The sequence below is a fragment of the Rhincodon typus genome, chromosome 8 (genome assembly GCF_021869965.1).
Source record: "Rhincodon typus isolate 14 chromosome 8, sRhiTyp1.1, whole genome shotgun sequence".
Classification (NCBI taxonomy): Eukaryota; Metazoa; Chordata; class Chondrichthyes; order Orectolobiformes; family Rhincodontidae; genus Rhincodon; species Rhincodon typus.
This window is the reverse complement of record NC_063339.1, coordinates 24481313-24499686: the sequence shown is the minus strand read 5'-3', so window position 1 is coordinate 24499686 and position 18374 is coordinate 24481313. Positions and strand designations below refer to the sequence as shown.

The window sequence follows — 18374 nt, the reverse complement described above, 5'->3', positions numbered from 1 at the left end:
CCGCAATTCTTTTGGTTTTTATTAAGTAAAGTGAGTGTTGGTCATCTAGAGAATGAGAATTGGATTATTTGTAGATAATAACAAAATTACAGATGAAATGATCAAATACTTTACTTCTGTCTTCACTATATAAATACAAGAAATGTTCTACTAATAACTGTGAATCAGGAGGTGGAAGGGAGAGTGGAATTATGTAAAATTGCAATCACAAGAGAGGTGGTACTGAGCAAACTGATGGAACTGTGGCTGACAAGCCTCTGGGTCCAGAAGGATTTCATTCCAAGAGACTATAAGAGATTGCTAATGAGATAATAGTTCCATTGGTGTTAATTTTCCAAAATTCTCTAGATTCATTTCCATCAGACTGGGAAACAGTAAATATAGTCCCTCTATTCAAGAAGGGAGGGAGGCAGAAAACAAGAAATGACAGATCAGTTAGCTTGATGCCTGTCATGGGGAAGGTATTAAAATTGAAATACCAAGGTCAGTATGCTATGTTTTAAGCAGGGCATTGATAAGACCACGTCTCAAATGCTGAATGCTATTTTGGTTGTTTTCAAAAGGATGTAACTGCCATTGGAGGTAATTCAGAAGGCGCTTACTAGATTGACACCTTATATGAATAGACTGTTTTATGAGAATAATTTGGATAGTTTGTGCTTGTTTCTCTAGAGTTTAGAAGAGCAGGGGGTGATTTGATTAATGTGTAGACGATCTTGAATGGTCTTGACAAAGTGGACTTAGTGAGGGTATTTCCTCTGGTGGGACGGTTCAGATGTAGGGGACATGGTTTTAAAATTAAGGATAATCCTTTCAGAATAGAGATGAGGACAACTGTTTTCTCTGAGAGGGTTGTGTGACTCTAGAACTTTCTGCCTCATCTTATTCACCCTCAGGCAACTGTCTGTGTGGAGTTTGCCTGTTCTCCCTGTGTCTGTGTGGGTTTGCTCTGGTTTCCTCCCACACTCTAAAGATGTGCTGGTTAGATGGATTGGCCATGCTAAGTTACCTACCCAGGATAGGTGGGTTAGCCATGGGAAATGCAGGGGTAGGGTAGGGTATGCTCTTCAGAGGGTTGGTGTGTACTCAATGGGCTGAATGACCTGCTTCCACACTGTAGGGATTCTACACTAATCCCATATAGCTGCACTTAGTCCATTGCCTACTATAGTCATTGAAAATTTTTAATCTAGATTTAGATAGGAGGCCGCATTGGGAGCAGTGGATAGAGTAGACCAAGTTGACAGATATGCAAGTGAACCCCTGTCTGAAATGAAAGGTTTGTTTTATCATATCATACAGGGGTTCACCTGCACATCCGTCAACTTGATCTACTGTATCCGCTACTCCCGATGTGGCCTCCTCTACATTGGTGAGACCAGGCATAAACTTGAAGACCGTTTCGTAGAGACCTGCACTCTGTACACGACAAACAACAACACCTGGTTGCAAATCATTTTAACTCCCCCTCCCACTCCTTGGGTGACATGTCCATCCTGGGCCTCTTCCAGTGTCACAATGACACCACCCGCAAACTGGAAGAGCAACACCTCATATTCCACTTCGGGAGCCTACAGTTCAATGGCTTAAACATGGAATTCACCAGTTTTAAAATCTCCCCACCCTGGCCTCATCCTATGTCCAACCCTCCCTCTCATCCCCGCCTCCTTGACCTGACACAATCTGTCCATCATCCACCCCACCCATTTCACTGACCAATCCCGACCACTTCCTACCTGCACTCACCTATCACCATCCCTCCTACCTTCTGCAGCCCCACCCCTCCTCTCTCTATTTCTGAGCTCCCTTCCCCCTCCCCATTTCTGAAGAAAGGTCCTGGACCGAAACGTCAAATTTCCTGCTCCTCTGATGCTGCCTGGCCTCCTGTGTTGCTACAGCTCCATACTGTGTAGCTAATTTATCTTACAGTTTTTACATGCACTTTGGTATTTAAAAAATAGTAGTTTACATGACTGCCTCTTGTCAGAAACTTGCCCTTTTATAGATCGCTCTAATTTCCATTTCTCTTGACTGAGGAAATTCCTTCTATCAATGGCGATAAACTGTAAGCTTTCGCCAATATCTAACAGCTTTATTTTTGGGGAGTCTTTCATTACACCGAGAATTACAATGGTTACTTTGTTATTTTCACTGCAACTGCTGTAGCATGACACATTTAAGGAATTGAGTAGCATTAAATCAAAACAATTAGACAAGTCAGCTTATTCCATTCTACACAGATAGCTGTAATAATATGTGAACGCAGCTATGTACCATTTGGTCTGACATACTGGGATTGATGTACACAGTGAGAGGTAAGTAACCAATTACAAACAAGCACAGGATCAAAAAGACATACAAGCAAGATCATGCCAGGCAATTGCTATTTCTAGTAAGGGAGAATCTAACCACTACCCTTTAACATTCGATGTGATTACCATGCTGAATCACCACTGTCAATGCGAGTTGCCATTGACCAGAAATTGAACCGGACTTGTATAAATACAATGGCTACAAGAGCAGGTCAGAGGCTAAGAATCTGGCAGCAAATAGCTCACCTCCTGACTCCCCAAAGCCTGTCCACTATCTACAAGGCATAGGCCAGGAGTGTGATGGAATACAATCCACTTTGCAGTTCCATGGGTGCAGTTCCAACTACATCATGAACCAGGACAAAGCAGCCTGTTTGATTGACATCATATCTACAAACATTCACTCCCCACCAATGCTCAGTACAACAGTGTGCACATCTCAAAGTGCACTGCAGAAATCCACTGAGGCTGCTTAGACAGCACCTTCCAAATGCATAATTTCTACAGTCTAGAAGGACAAAGACAGCTGGTACATGGGAACGCCACCACGTCCAAGTTCCACTGCAAGCCACTCACCTTGCAGACATGTATTGCCATTCTTTCATTGTCATGGAACTCCCTTCCTAACAGCGCCGTGGGTCTACCTACACCAAATAGCTTGCAGTGGCTGAAGAAGGCATCTCACCACCACCTTCTCGGGGATATCTAGCGATGGGCAATAAATGCTGACCCAACCAGCAATACCTATATCCCATGAATGAGATTTTAAAAAAGCCATGTGCACTCACGCACACACAGGAAAACACACATTCATTAATTTTCCTAAAACACAAAATAAATCTGATATTATGCCCACCCAAGATCAAACATACATAAGCAGACAAAGCCAATTGCTATAGATTTTAATATTCCTTTGTTCAGATAACATTTTGTAAACACTACAATAGACATCATCTTGTTCCTATTAACGTAAGAGTACTGATATCTCTAGAGCACACTGCCATGCTTGTGAATGGTTTTGAAGAGGAAGCAGAGATTCTTTCACAGTTTTCTGTCTGAGTCTACAGAAACTGAAGATGGCTTACAGAGCCATTTCCAAGATATCTAAAACACAACAATAATAAGCAATTGGAATTTTAAAGTTTATTTTTGGCTTAGGTTTAAAATAGTTATGGAAATAGGATAATATCAAAGATATTATTAAACTAGAGAAGGTTTAGAAAAGATTTACCAGGATATTGCTGGCAGTGCATGGTTTGTGGCATAAAGAGAGGCTGGAAAGGCTGGGACTTGTTTCACTGGAAAGGCTGGGACTTGTTTCACTGGAATGTAGGAAGTTGACGGGTGACCTTAGGGAGGTTTATGAAATCATGAGGGGTAGAGTTAAAGTGAATGGCAGGTATCTGTTCCCTAGTGTGGGGGATTTTAAGGTGAGAGGAGAAAGATTTAAAAAGGACCTGAGCAGCAACATTTTTACACAGAGAATGGTTTGTGCGTGGAATGAACTTACAGAGGAAGTGGTAGATCTAGGTGCAGTTACAACGTTTAAAAGACATTTAGATAAGTACATCAATAGGAAGTGTTTGGAGGGACATGGGGTCAAGCACAGGCAGATGGGACTAATTTGGTTTGGAATTATGTTTGGCATGGACTGGTTAGATTGATGGGTCTGTTCCCATGCTGTATGACTGTATACCACTCTAAAAGAACAGGAACAATAAAGAATTAAAATACTTAAATGGCGAAAGATTAATTTCAGTGGGAGAAATTGCACTTCATTGCACCAGAAGTTTCAATGATTCATGTGCTATTTTAGTAGGAAAATGGCATCTGTGCTACATATGCTGTCCTCTACCATGTTAGATGCCAAATGCCGTCTTAATGAATTTGTAGTGTGAGCGATGTAATTATTTGAGATTTAAGCTTGGTAGCAAGCTTTATTTTAAATTTGTTCATAGGATCAAGACATCTCTGCACAGGTTTTTACAACAATTGACTGTCATCATGATTAGGCTAGCCTTTTATTCCAGATTTTTGTTGAAATAAAATGTCACCGTCTGCTATAGTGGGATTCAAACCCCTGGCCCTAGAACAGACTTTTCAACTTACTTTCCTTTAGGGGTGGGATGTGGGATGCAACTGCTCTCTTCCCCCTCTTAAAAACAGTCTTGAAGTTTACAGTATCACACACACATGGATACAAAAGTCAACTACTCACTTACAATAGTAAGCAACATAGTGATTGTAATGAGGTCAGCCAGCTAGACTTCATAGAATATGAGTTCCCTGATTGGGGCTATTAATCTGGTCCAATCAGGGAGCCCTGACTGACATAAAAGGGTGAGGATCAGGGATATTGGGCCCCCAGAATGCCTGACTCAGTGAAAGACAGTGCTATTGTCAAAGGCTATGCATTTTACATAAAGGGTGATTGGTTTTTTTTAAGTCATTTTTGGGATGTGGGCATCGCTGGCTAGGCCAGCATTTATTGCCCATCCCTAGTTGCCCTTGAGAAGATGGTGGTGAGCTGCCTTCTTGAAACGCTGCAGTCCACTTGCTGTGGGTTGACCCATTAGAGACAGAATTCCAGGATTTTGACCCAGCGACAGAGAAGGAACAGTGATATATTTCCAAGTCAGGATGGTGAGTGGCCTGGAGGGGAACTTGAACATGGGTGTTGTTCCCATATATTTGCTGCCCTTGTCCTTCTAGATGGAAATGGTCGTGGGTTTGGAAGGTGATGTCTGAGGATCTTTGTTGAATTTCTGCAGTGCATCTTGTAGACAGTACACACTGCTGCTACTGAGCGTCAGTGGTGGAGGGAGTGAATGCTTGTAGATGTAGTGCCAGTCAAGCGGGTTGCTTTGTCCTCGATGGTGTCAAGCTTCTTGAATGTATTGGACATGCCCTCATCCAGGCAATTGGGGAGTATTCCATCACACTCCTGACTTTTGCCTTGGAGATGGTAGACAGGTGGTGCGATGCCAGCCTCTGAAGAGTTATTTCAAGCAAGATAATCACAGCTTTAAACACAAAGCAAAAGGGGCCATGAATGCATTATGGATGAGTGTTCTGTAGGAACTTCGATACTTGTAGCCAGGATGACAGCTGTCTGAGTGCTTTCAGGCGAGATTGTAGAAGTCTGAGTTTTCATTGCGGCAATAAGGCATTGTGTCTGGTTGTGCTGCAATGGAGGCTGAAACATAATGATGAAAAAAGAACAGCTTACATTTGTGTAACACCTTTAGTGACCATCAGATATCTGAAAATACTTTACATCAAATGGGTTTCTTTTCCAGCATGCAGTTTCCAGTTGCAATGCAGGAAATGCAATAGCTAGTTTGCAGACAGGCAGGTTTCCCACACCTAGCAATGTAGTAATGGCTAGATAATCAGCTTGTTGAGATGTTGATTGAGGGATAAATATTAGCCATTGACAAGGCCTGTCTTTCTTTGAAAAAGTGCCATGGAATGTTTTACATCTTCCCCAGCAGGCAGCTGGAGTCTCATCCAAAAGACAGCACTGCTGACCAAGCAGAGCTCCCTCAGTGCAGCACTGAAATGTCAGCCTCAGTTTTTTTGCTCTGTGAGTGGAACCTTCTGACTCAGAGGCAGGAGAACAAGCAGCTGAAACACACAGTGAGTCACTGAATCATGATCGGGTCCTGTGTACGTTCTCGTGGCAATGACCACCGCTTCCTTGCTGGAAAAAGGACACTGACCAAACTCTGCACAAAGCCTTGTTCCAAATTGATGCCCGAGTCCTCCATTCTCCATGACAATACCCTGTCGGGCTTTTGTTCTCAGAATTCTCCATCAAAGTCCTCTGCAGCAGGTGAACTCGCCATCTGAGGGGACTGATACCTAAATAACCCCTTCCCACATCCTGGCTGCAACCCACTCAAGAACCATGACTCACAAAATCCCAGTTCTGTTCCTTTGTAAACAACAGAAAGTGCCAGTGTCTGAGCTGGTAGCTGTCGGTGTGAGACTAAATGTGTTTCATCATAATAAACCCCTGCTCCTCTTGGGCTTCACACCTCCCTGCCACTGCCTGACATGGTTACAGTTCTTCCAAATCAGACAGGAAGGCACAGGGTCAGACTGTGATGAGATCTGTGATAAGGTAGAAAAAAATAAGCAGTCCACACATTCACCACTTATAGCTTGCAGCTAACAGAGATTGTGACCAGAGGCAGAGAGTGGGATAAAAGAGGGTGGATCAGATGGGAACTTTCCACTGCCTTTGACAGCCTCTGCCTCAGTTACAGGCACACCAATGGGTGGCATGTTGGCTCAGTGGTTAGCACTGCTGTCTTACAGCGCCAGTGACCCTGGTTCTGTTCGAAACTTGGGTGACTGTATGGTGTTTGCACATCCTCCCTGTGTCTGTGTGGGTTTCTGGGTGCTCCAGTTTCCTCCCACAGTCCAAAGATGTGCAGGTTAGGTGGATTGGCCATGCTAAATTGCCCATAATGTCCAGCGGTGTGCAGGCTAATTGGATTAACCATGGTAAGTGCATGGTTACAGGGATAGGGTAGGGGGCTGGGTCTGGGTTGGACGCTCTTTGGAGGGCCGGTATGGACACGATGGACCAAATGGCCTGCTTCCACATTATAGGAATCTTAATGATTCCCAGCATTGTTTCCTCCACTGAGGCAGACATGCAATAGTGCCTGTCCTCTTTTAGTTAAATTCCACTGCCTTCAATTTGTCCTGCAAGAGAAAGGGAAGTGTGTCAGGGAGTTTTGTGCAATGTGGTTTAGTGATGTGCATGCCATGACTGAATAGCTGTGAGAACGTCATGCTAAATTGGTAATAGTGAGTTAAGAATATGACTGAGGTATGAGTTGTGTTTGATCAAGGTTGTTGATAAACTGGTGAACAGAGTGCAATGAATAGAGCAATGCGTCAGCCCAGTGGTACAGTTGTAGACTGAACTAGACAACTCCAACAAGGTTATTAAACATGTGCTACTTACTCCAGTTCCTTGAGGTTCAACTGTTGGCATTGACAATGATGGTTACCTATTCCTGCTGCCTTCTTAGTGCATTTCTGGCACTGCCTTGGAAAACGAAGGCACAGACTTGCTGACTTGTTGAACTATTTCTGAAGGCTCTCCCTAACCTCCAGCCCCTCTTTCATGATTTCTGATTCCCGCTACAGCTAGACTATGCTACATTTTTAAAAGGTGCAGTCTGATGCTGGTGCAGGCTAGGTTTAAGTGGTGCTGAGCTCAAACAAACTTGAACCTCCTGCTGAGACATGGCACCATTCACCAGCATCATCTACATAATTGGCAGGCAGCAGGAAGTTTGCCTCCTGCCTGCATTACTTTGAATGCAGTCTATCATAGATTTTAACTCTTACTTCTGAATTTGGTAGACAAGCAGCAATTGAGTATTGGAATACCTTCAAACAGGAGACCCTATGAATAGAGTAAATATACTCCCGTGGGAAGAAAACACTTCCAAAGTTAATGCAGCCAAATGACAAAAGTTACAGATGTTAAAATGGGGCAGAGAAAAAACAAGTAAATTCCTAATAGGAAAGAGCCAAGATGATTGGAGAAAGAAGTGCATAGGACGTCTAAAAATAAGGAGTTAGAGACCAAAGAGATTATGAAAATAGTGGTAGTATAAAAGGAAACACGAAAGTCTTTCATAAACATAAGTAGCGAATGGGAAGTCAAAGAAAGGGTGTGGCTGATTAGGGACTGAAGAAATTTCTTTTTATGGCTGAGGTACTAAATAAGTAATTAGTGCTTGTTTCCTCTAGAGAAGAGGATGCTTTAATGTAGGCTAGTCACTGACATGGTACTTGAAAGGTTGACAGTACTCAAAGCAGAATGGTCACTTGAATCCAGATCCTGGATTCCCAGAAGTAGTAAGAAGGCCTCTGGAGAGCCTTTGGCCACAATCCTCTCAGTGGGTATGGGGCTGGTATCATCAGGTATGGAGAATTACAAACCCCTGTTCAAAAAAGGGGTAGCGTTGAACCTAGAATATCACACAATTAGCCTAATATTGGTGATGAGGAAATATGTAGAGATAATGATGTAGGATACATTTTGATGATTTTGATTGAGTTACAGATTAGGAGCAGGAGTAGGCCATTTAGCCCCACCAGCCTGCTGGGATTACAGTAAGTAATGGCTGATCTGATTGTAGCCTCAACTTCACTTACCTGCCTACCCCCAATAACCTTTGACTCTGTGGCTTCTGATGAATACAAGTATTTCTCTCCCTTTGTTCCCTCCCTACCATCTTATTCAGTGCAGTGTCCAAAACGTTTGAAACCTGTTCTTCTCCTGTGTTGTAGTATTTTTCAATGTTTCCCAGCTCAGATTCAGTTCTTGCACAACTGTGCAGCGTCAGTACGTCTATCCTTCAAGTGCTGTGAATCAGTCGCAATTTCAGCCCCCCATGCACTCATCCAAGCAATCAACTTTGTGATTGGCTAGACACTAAAATCATTCAAATCAACAAGCCGCACAAATTTTACGTACTACTAGGTGTTATACGGATGGACACAAAATAATCATACATCAAAGTCCATACCCTGTTTTTAGACCCTATTCCACTTGTTGAATTCTCCACTTAGTTTAAATAGACCAGATTGCACTCCCCACTTTGTTATACCTGCAACGTTCATCTTGAAAAGCAACATTGAGTGAATTATTTCAGTTTACAGGAAAATAGGTGTTAGCTGTGATTGTCATGCTCCATTTCTAGACCAGTGATGCAGAGCTCTTTCAAATGGAACCACCCATGCTCTTGACAGATGGAATTTTTTTTTTCATAATTGTGCTGTACGTCTAAGCATTTTGGAGTTAAGATCACTGATACTACACATCAGTAAAAACATGAAATGGATAGTGACGTGGGCACGTTCTCCAATAGTTAGGTTTCTGGGGATTGTTTTAACCAGTTAAGCTTGATTTGAATACTGGGTGACCATTCTATCTGCACCTTCTTATTTCCTATCACTTAATCATGACAATTTAGAGCAATTCATTCCTATTTCCAGAGATTCATGGTGAGGAAAGATTGCACCCTCTCAAACATGGTACTTTCAGTGAATTTTCCTGGACTTGGTGGAATCCCTAACATTCAAGATTACTCAATAAAGGAAGATAAATCAAGTGAGTATTCTCTCTATATCTATTCAGGTTGCTTGCTGTGATAATTGCATATAACTTGATCGTTTTATCATGTTGTAAGATCTGGTCAGTAGAATAACTAAATAACCACAAACACTTTACATTTCAGCACAGTGAACTAATTATAGTACATTCAAGAAATAGTACACTATTTGTTGCATTTCTTGTGTTATCAGTAAGTAACAGATTAAGGAGCATGGATTGTTCACTTGAAAATTTCATTTATGTATGTTTATCAGCTCAGAGTACAAGTTACAGTTACAGATAACTGTGTATGCATCCTCTTCCATCTTGCTTCTGCTGCACTGTACATAGTACTTGGTCATGTGGTTTCATCTTGCTCCTTGACTCATTCACATATCCAGCCCTTAAAGCAATGCATCTCTGAAATCAATAACATTACCAACTCTTTTTTTCACTAAGATATAACTAAGAATGAAAATGTGTACGTTGGAATAGTTGCAAAACTATTTACACGGAAATAATAATTGAAACATTTAAAGAGTAAGGAGTCAGTTTGACAATCCTTCTGGACCTTGTGATTGTATAACCTTCCAGAGATTTAAACTGCACACTTTGGTGTGCTCTTCTTGTAGATATGTGGGAATTTTGCATGGTATTAACGTGTTGATTATTGTCATCATGATCTTTCTCAACTTCATTATCCAAGCACTTTTGTGTGTTTTATGCAGAAATGGAGTGTTGTACAATTCACTGAGTTAGTTTTCATTTCTTTTCAATTTGCTCCATTGTTGTTCTGAATTTGCAGAATGCAGGCTGACTGCACACTTAGAATAACGCTGCAGGTGACCATGTTCCCTGTGTGGGATGTGTAACTCTGACATGGATGGGTTGTGTACCTCTACGGTTATGACCTGCCTTATACAAAGATTAAGCAGAACTGCATTTCGGTCATGCACCATCTTCATTCTGTCTTGTTTTTTGATGTCTGTCCTGTACTTCTGAGAATGTGGTAAGGTGATGACTTGGCTAGGTTGGTCTAACTTGCCTGCCAAACACAATCTCTGCCAGCGGTAATTAGCCTTTGTACATTTGTGTAGTTATTTTGGTACCAGTTCTATATCAGGCGTCAAAGTCATGTCCCTGTACTTCTACTAGAATTTGTGTGGTCTGGGCATGCACTTGTCAGTGGTTTGTGCTAAGTAATTTCCAGTGACTTGTGTCTAGTTTCCACATGATCTGCCTACTAAACAGGCATGTATCGAATCTTGTGATGCTGAATACTAGAGCAAGTGTTTCACCTGCTACGTTGAAATAATTGGATTGTGCTGGCAATAGTCCTTTGGATCCAAATGCAATTAGTTTGCTATCTTGCATGCTGCATGCTCCTTGTCCTTTCTGGGAAGCATTGATTTCCAGGATTGCCTTCTTCCTTGGGCGACAGTAAGATAGGATACAGGTACACACATTCTTGTTGTGGTGCAGAAGGAAACCATTGAGCTTGTTGTGTCTGAAGGGACATTGCTTTTCCACACTACTCTGAGTATTGTTTACGTTTAAATAACCACTTAATGTCCTCTTGCATGCTTCAATTGAACCTATCTTCACCAGAATCCCAGGCAGTTTTACACAAGTCATATTTGCTTCTTTTGCAAATTACCTTACACCTGTGCCCTCTCAATCTCAATTCTTTTGTGGGTGGGAATAGTTTCTCCTGATCCACACTTTCCGGGCCCTCATAATTTTGAAAACTTCTATCAAATCTTCTCTTCAGCGGCTCTCCTACAAGGAAAAGAGTTCCAACCTCTCCCATCTATTATAACTGAAATTTCTTATCCCTGGATCCATTCTTGTAAACCTCTCCTGCATTCTCTCTAATGCATGCATATTTCTACTAAAATGTCGCACCTGGAACTGTGCGCAATAACCCAGCTGAGGTCTAACTAATGCCTTATATGTATCATTTCATACGCTCTGTAATGAAATTCATCTGCCACCTATTCACTGTCTCCACTAATGTGTCAATGTCCTTTTAAACATCTGTATTGTCCCTCTCACAGTTGACAATGCTTCTTAGTTTTGTATCATCTGTAAACTAGTGTCCCCTGCACACCAAGATCTCGACCATTAATTTATGTCAGGGAAAGCAAGTGACCTCTCTCCCGGGGAACTCCACTACAAACCTTCCTCCAGGTTGAATGATGTTTATTAAACATTACTGTTTCTTTCGTATCCTTCAGCCAATTTCTTATCTATATAGCTACTGCCTCCTTTACTCCATGACCAACAATTTTCCTAAATGTCTGTTGTGCGGCAATGTATCGAATGCCTTTTGGAAATCCACAACTAACATATCAACAACCTTCCTGCATTGTGTCTCTCTGGTACCTCTTCAAAATACTCCAGCAAATTAGCTAAACACAATTTTCTCCTAAGAATTCCATGCTGGCCTTTCCTAATTAACCATATTTTTCCATTTTGACTATTAATGTTATCAGAATAATTGTTTCAAGAAGTGACCCCACCAGTGAAGTTAAACTATCTGGTCTGTAATTGCAGGGCTTATTCTTACAAATTTTTTTGAACGAGGGTGTTAACTTGGTATGTTTCCAGTCCTCTGGCACCACACAGAGTCCATGGAAGATTGAAAGATAACAACTATTGCTTCTGCAATTTCCACTCACTTCCTTTCTTGGATGCATCATGTCTGGTCCCACTCACTAATCAAATTAAACACTGACAGCTTGTCCAATACTCTTTGTTAATTTTAAATCCCTCTCATGACTGTGTTTCCTCCTCTGACATCACTGTCTGGGTAGTATCTCATTCTCTCATGAAGACAGATGCAAGGTAATCATTTAACATCTTTATCATGCTCTTATCCCCTTGTGTAAATCCACTTTTTTGTCATTAAATGGCCTTTTACCAGCTTTGTACTGTTTATATGCCTGTAGAAGACTTCAGGATTTCCTTTTGTGTTCGCTGCTAGTCTTTTTTCACAGTCCGCATTTTCTACTCTTTTTCCATCAACCTTTGGATCCAGTCCATCTGGCCCAGCTCTGCTCTTCTTCCATTGAAGTAAGCTCTCCCTCCAGTTAATTATTCTTATTTTGGATTTACCTTTGTCCTTTTCCACCACCATCCCCAACCGTACTGTACAGTGATCACTGTACCCAAAATGCTCCCCCACTGATACTTGCTCTACTTGGATCATCCTCATTCCCACGATTAAGGTCTAGCAGTGCCTCCTTTTTTGCTGGACCAGAAACATACTGGTGTACAAAATTCTTCTCAATACAATTTGCCTTCCTCCTTTTCAACTATCACTTTCCAAATGTATATTCTAGTCAATGAAGTTCCTGTTATAACTAATCTATGATGTTTACATCCTGCCACCCAGTTGACTTATTATGAGTAATGCAACAGGATGTCTGCTAGTATGTATAAAACATGGAGCATTATGCTAGTACTTTGAAGGTGGAGTGATAGTAAAAAGTACTACCACAATCTACAGCCTCTCAGTGATCAATATAATAGGGAATATTAAGTTAATACGTGGCATTGTGAAAAAGAAAGAAATAGATTCTGTTTCGGAGCTGGACTGACTGTAGTGAATCTATAGAGTCTCATAAATCAGTTTGGCAAGATGCAGGCACAAATTTCCATGTGGAATAATGATGTTGTAGCAATAACAGAAACATGGCTCAATGAAGGGCAGGACTGGATGTTAAAAATTCCTTGTTACATGGCGTTCATAGAAAATAGGAAAGGAAACAAAATGGTGAGTGGCAGTATTGGTTATGGAGAAAAGTGTAGTGCTACAGAAAGAGAATGTCCCAGGGGATTCAAAGACAGAGTCAGTATGGCTAGACCTAAGGAATTGTGCACAATACTCTAGCTGAGGTCTAACTAATGCCTTATATGTATAATTTCATACACTCTGTTATGAAATTTACCTGCCACCTATTCACCCAATCCACCAAATTGTCAAAGTCCATTTAAGTGTCTACATTGTCCTCCTTACAGTTGATAATGCTTCTGAGTTTTGCATCATCTGTAAACTTGTGTCCCCTGCACACTAATACATAGTGTCCAGGGATGTGCAGCTTAGGTGGATTAGCCATGGGATGGGTAGGTCTGGGTGGAAGGTTCTTTAGAGGGTTATTGCAGACTCGATGGGCTGAATGACCTACTTCCGTGCTGTAGGAGGTCTACGATAGGTTGCTTTATGATTATCAAAACATGCAAAGTAGTGCATGATTTTTCAGCAGTTGATGTTCATGCTTGGTAACCATACCAAAGATATCCTGAGGAAAGAAGTGGAGAAATTGATGGGATGTAGAAAAATTAAAGCTTGAGAAAGCTCAGTGATTAAGGTCACATTTGGAAATGTACAAAGCCATATCTAATGCATTGTTCATTTCAATTGATTTTATGACATATCAAGTTATTACTGGGAAACTTCCTAATCATCTGACACTGTAGCTGCTCTGAGGAGATGTTGGCTTATCAATGACTTTGCACATGCTCAATAAAGCAAAAGCTGGTTACTGTTCTAACTAACGTCACATACAATATGCGGTCCAGTCAGGCACCAAAGCTTTTTTCAAAGAGGTGGGCAACAAGTTATCACTGAGGAGCATTTGGTCCAGAGAAAGAGAGATTATAGGTGGGAAACCTAGAAGTTCAGATGTTATGAATATCCTGCAGTTCTTAACAGTAGGGTGCCTTTTAAATATTTTTTCTACAGAATTCCTGCCTAACAACTAGCGTGGTTTCAAAAGCTGGCTGTTTGTTTGATAAGAAAACCAGTATCAGAAGGACATGGAGGAGCAGCAGGGTGAGAGCGATATTGATGTCATGGTTCTCGGTTTTTTTATAGTTTTTTGTTTACTCCTGGGATATAGGCATAATAACTTGGAGGATAACTTGTCAGTAATGCTGTTCCCACGCACTTTCTGATGTAGTCCATTTATGTGATACAGATCACAGACTTGGAAGGTGCAGTTGATGGAGTCTTGGTGACTTTCTGCAGTGCATCTTGTGGGTAGTACACACTGCACGCACAGTGTGATGCTAGAGGAAGAAATGAATGCTTAAGGTGGTGGTTGGACCAATGATCAAACAGGCGGTTTCGTCCTGGATGATGTCAGGCTTCTGGCATTTGTTGAAGCTGTATTGATCCAGGCTAATGTAGAGCATCCATTACACTCCTGACTTATGCCTTGTAGGTGTCAGATAGAATTTAAGATTTCAGGAGGTGAGCTACTCACTACTGGTGACTTAGTCTCTTGACCTATGGCTGAACTAGTTAAGTTACTAGTCAATTGTAACTCCCAGGATATTACTAGTGGGGAAATTCAGTCATGATTGAAATGAGAACCTGCTATTAATCCCATATGGATTAGCCTGGGACATTGGCCATAAAGAATGAATCATGAAAATACCAGGTTGTTGCTTGGCTCATCTATTGGAGCAGTTCCAATTTTGGCACAAGTCCCAACAAGTTGGTGAAGAAGCCTTTGTGGGGTTAACTGTGTCTTCAACATAGCCTGTGCTGATGTTAGCTGGAAAGGGGGTGGTTTAGCTCAGCTGGCTGGACAGCATAGTTTCTAATACAGACTGAAGACAACAGTGTGGGTTCAGTTCCCACACCTATCTGATGTTAGTATGACAGATTCTCCTCCTCAACATTTCTCCTTGCTGGAACATGGCAAACCTTAGGTTAAATCATCAGTCTTCTCTCACTCTTTTAAGAGAGCCCCCATGGCCTAGTAAGACTCTGGTGACTTTACCTTTGCCAGCCAGTCCATCCAGTTTTACTCTCACTCCATCTTTCCACAGTGGTTTGATGTAATTGGTCAAATAGTCTATTTAAGAGGGAAGTTAAAAGTCATTCACATTGCTGTGAGTCTAGAGTCACGTAGAGGTCAGAATGAGTAAGAATGAAAGATGTCCTTCTGTTAACAAAATAGGCAACCAGGTGGATTTTTATGAACATCCAATACTATCACAGTCACTACAACTATCATTTTATTCAAAGTTTAAAATTGAGCTTACTGTATTCACTTGTGCAAAAATCCAATTTCTGAATCTCAATTTTTTAGGCAAAACATTAAAGGGTCAATTTTTACACAGGCAGTGTTTTCAATGGGCATAATTTCAATTAGAACACACCCCCAAGTCATGCCTAATAGGGCTCTCAAAAGATCCCATAATGTAATGGGGGGAGCGGCACCTACTGCAGCGATTTATTGGCCGTCTCTCTTTCCCTGTTTTTAGCAGGGAATCACTTCTAACCCCGACATAGCAGCAGGTGGCATTGACTGGGCTTGCAGTTTCAGTGCTGCCCGTGGGTCAGGGTAAGGAGAGGAAAGGGAAGGGTCATGCCATTCTAAGTATCATGCAGATAGCTCCTTTGCCCTAAACTGTGGTATACAAAATATATAGGGATATTTAGCTAAAAATCAGAAGTTGATTTTTGTAGTGATCAACTATTACTCAAATATATATAGTAGTTTCCTTAGCTACCATTACAGGATTTAAACTGGTGACTGTAGCTTTTCTGTGGAGGCACTGGTCCTACCCACTGGCTGAACATTCAGGGGTGAGCCAGACTCAGCCAGGTCAGGAAGCCATGATTGTATTTGATGGTCAACGAGGAATTAAATGACTGAGGCCATGGATGTTGTCCCTGTTTGGGAGGGTGTTCCACTTCCAAGAATTGCCCGGCCCCAGGGACTGACATTGGAGGCCAGTTTGTGAGGCAAATGGGGCAACCCGTGGCAAGAGATGGAAGGGATGTCTGCAATCAGGAGGCAGGGTTGGGTCTGGTTTGGGTGGTTAGGCCTGTTTGAGACTAACTGCTCAGCGGCCTTTGCTGTTTCCACCCTCCCAACTTGCCAAGCCTCCTGTAAGTCTTCTCTCTGCCCTTGTTCTGAACTCACATCTTTCCTTAGCTCCTGTCCAATCTCCTGTCATGCCGTCTCTGAGCTCATCTTGTCGTCTTCCAGGGCAGCAAAGGTTCACTAATTTGGAATGACAGGGCTGTCCTATGAGAGAAGCTGAGTAAATTGCATCTATATTCTTTGGAGTTTGGAAGAATGAGAAATGATCTTATTAAAAGTATAAGATTTTGAAGAGGTTTGATTGTGTAGACTGTGGGGAATTGTTTATCCTGACCAGGGAATCTAAATCATAGGGGCACATTTTCAGGATAAGGGACCAGTCATAATCTGGAGGTGTGAACAAATGAGTGCACTCAAAGGATTGTAAATCTTTGGAATTTTCCACCCTAGTGGTGGACCGTTGGTTTGCTCAGTTAGCTGGTTTACAATGTAAAAGAATGGGTTCAATTCCTGCTCTGGCAGAGGTCCTACCTTCCCAGTCTTGCCGTTTAACTGAGGTGTGATGACCCTCAGGCTAAACTCACCACCAGTCATCTCTCTGTAATGAGAGAACAGCCTTCTGGGCCTATGGCATTTTAATCTTATATTCAAGAGATAGATGTTTGATCTCTCAGTGAATGAAGGGATGTGGGGAGCAGTCAGGACAGTCAAAGTCCAAAATGAGCCATGATTGTATTAAATTGCATAGGCAGCTATAGGTCCATGCACACACCAACCAACCCGACCTTCTGGTCGCCATCCGTTTTAATTCCCCTTCCCACTCCCCTGGCAACATGTCCACCTTTGGCCTCCTCCACTGCCAGAGTGAGGTCACATGTAAACTGGAGGAACAAAGCCTGAAATTTTGTCTTGGGAGCTTACAGCCCAAAGGCCTGAATATTGACTTCACCAGCTTCAAAATCCCTCCAACTCCAGCCTTGTCCCATGTCCCGCCTCCCTGACCTGTCCTAACCTATCCATCTTCCTTCTCACCTATCTGCTCCAATTCCTCATGATATCTTTGTTCCTTTGATTCTAGGCCTTTGTGCATTCCCGATTTAATTGCCCCACCACTGATGGCTGTGCCTACATTACCTCGGTCCTGTAACTCTAAATTCTTTCACTTCACATTTCCACCTAACCTTTCCTTCCTTAAGACATTCCTTGAAATATACTTCTTTGATCAAGCCTTTGGTCATCTAATGTAATATCTCTTTATGTGGCTCAGTGTTCTGTTTTCATTTGGACTGCTCCTGCAAAGTGCCATATTTATTACACTAAGGAATCTGTAGAAAATATAAGTTGTTGTTGCTTTGATGGCCATAGTGTAAAGTGGAAGCCCAACAATGTTCAATTTTCCCTTCCCATGATTTCAAATAATGACTGATTACCAAAATTTATGATGACTTTTGGTAGTCTACAGTTGGATATTTCATTTTCTCTCCTCAAACTCCAATTAAAGTTGTAGTGTAAGTTTTACTTATTGTGGTGTAAATTTGTAAATTCTTCATTTACACTTTATGTAGTGGTGTTTTTTGCTAGTTGTGTCTAATGGAGTTCACAGTGCGACTCCTGTAGTGATTGTAACAAGGTCAGCCTTGTGGACCTCATTGAATATGAGCTCCCTCATTTGGTCTGTTCAGAGCTGCATCAGTGTCAAGGACTTTCCACATGTAAATAAAGGGTGACTTAATGAAGGAATACCAGCCTTTGTGGAGTTATTTCAGTGACGATGAGAGGAAAACAATACGGTCTTGAAGAAATTTCCTTGCAACAGTTGGTTTTGAGTTGAGGTAAGTATTTTTGGCATCGTGCCATTATTTGGGCAGCTTGACTTGTTCGATCCTGCCGTTGAAGACTGGGCCCAGTATATGGAAAGAACGTAGGCAAATAACATTGGGCAGATGAAAAGCAATGAGTAATTTTCCTGACAGCTTGTGGACCCGCAGTTGTTTTTGGGTATTAGGAGCCTAACTTTCCCTGAGGCACCAGATACGAAAACCTTTCAAGAGCTGATGGATTTATATAGGAATATTATGACGTCAAGCCTCC

At 41.8% G+C, this 18374-nt stretch overlaps 1 protein-coding gene and 1 long non-coding RNA gene across 2 annotated transcripts in view; one reads left to right on the top strand and one right to left on the bottom strand.

The window, feature by feature from the left end:
* The window catches only part of LOC125483665, a 117833-nt gene that overhangs the window by 13166 nt on the left and 86293 nt on the right, over nt 1-18374 (bottom strand). The gene's annotated exons all lie outside the window — the stretch shown is intronic.
* The window catches only part of rin3 (Ras and Rab interactor 3), a 99995-nt gene that overhangs the window by 13275 nt on the left and 68346 nt on the right, over nt 1-18374 (top strand). The window contains exon 3 of the mRNA XM_020532253.2: nt 9342-9456. Coding sequence (XP_020387842.2) covers nt 9342-9456 — 115 coding nt within the window. The remainder of the gene's footprint in view (nt 1-9341; nt 9457-18374) is intronic.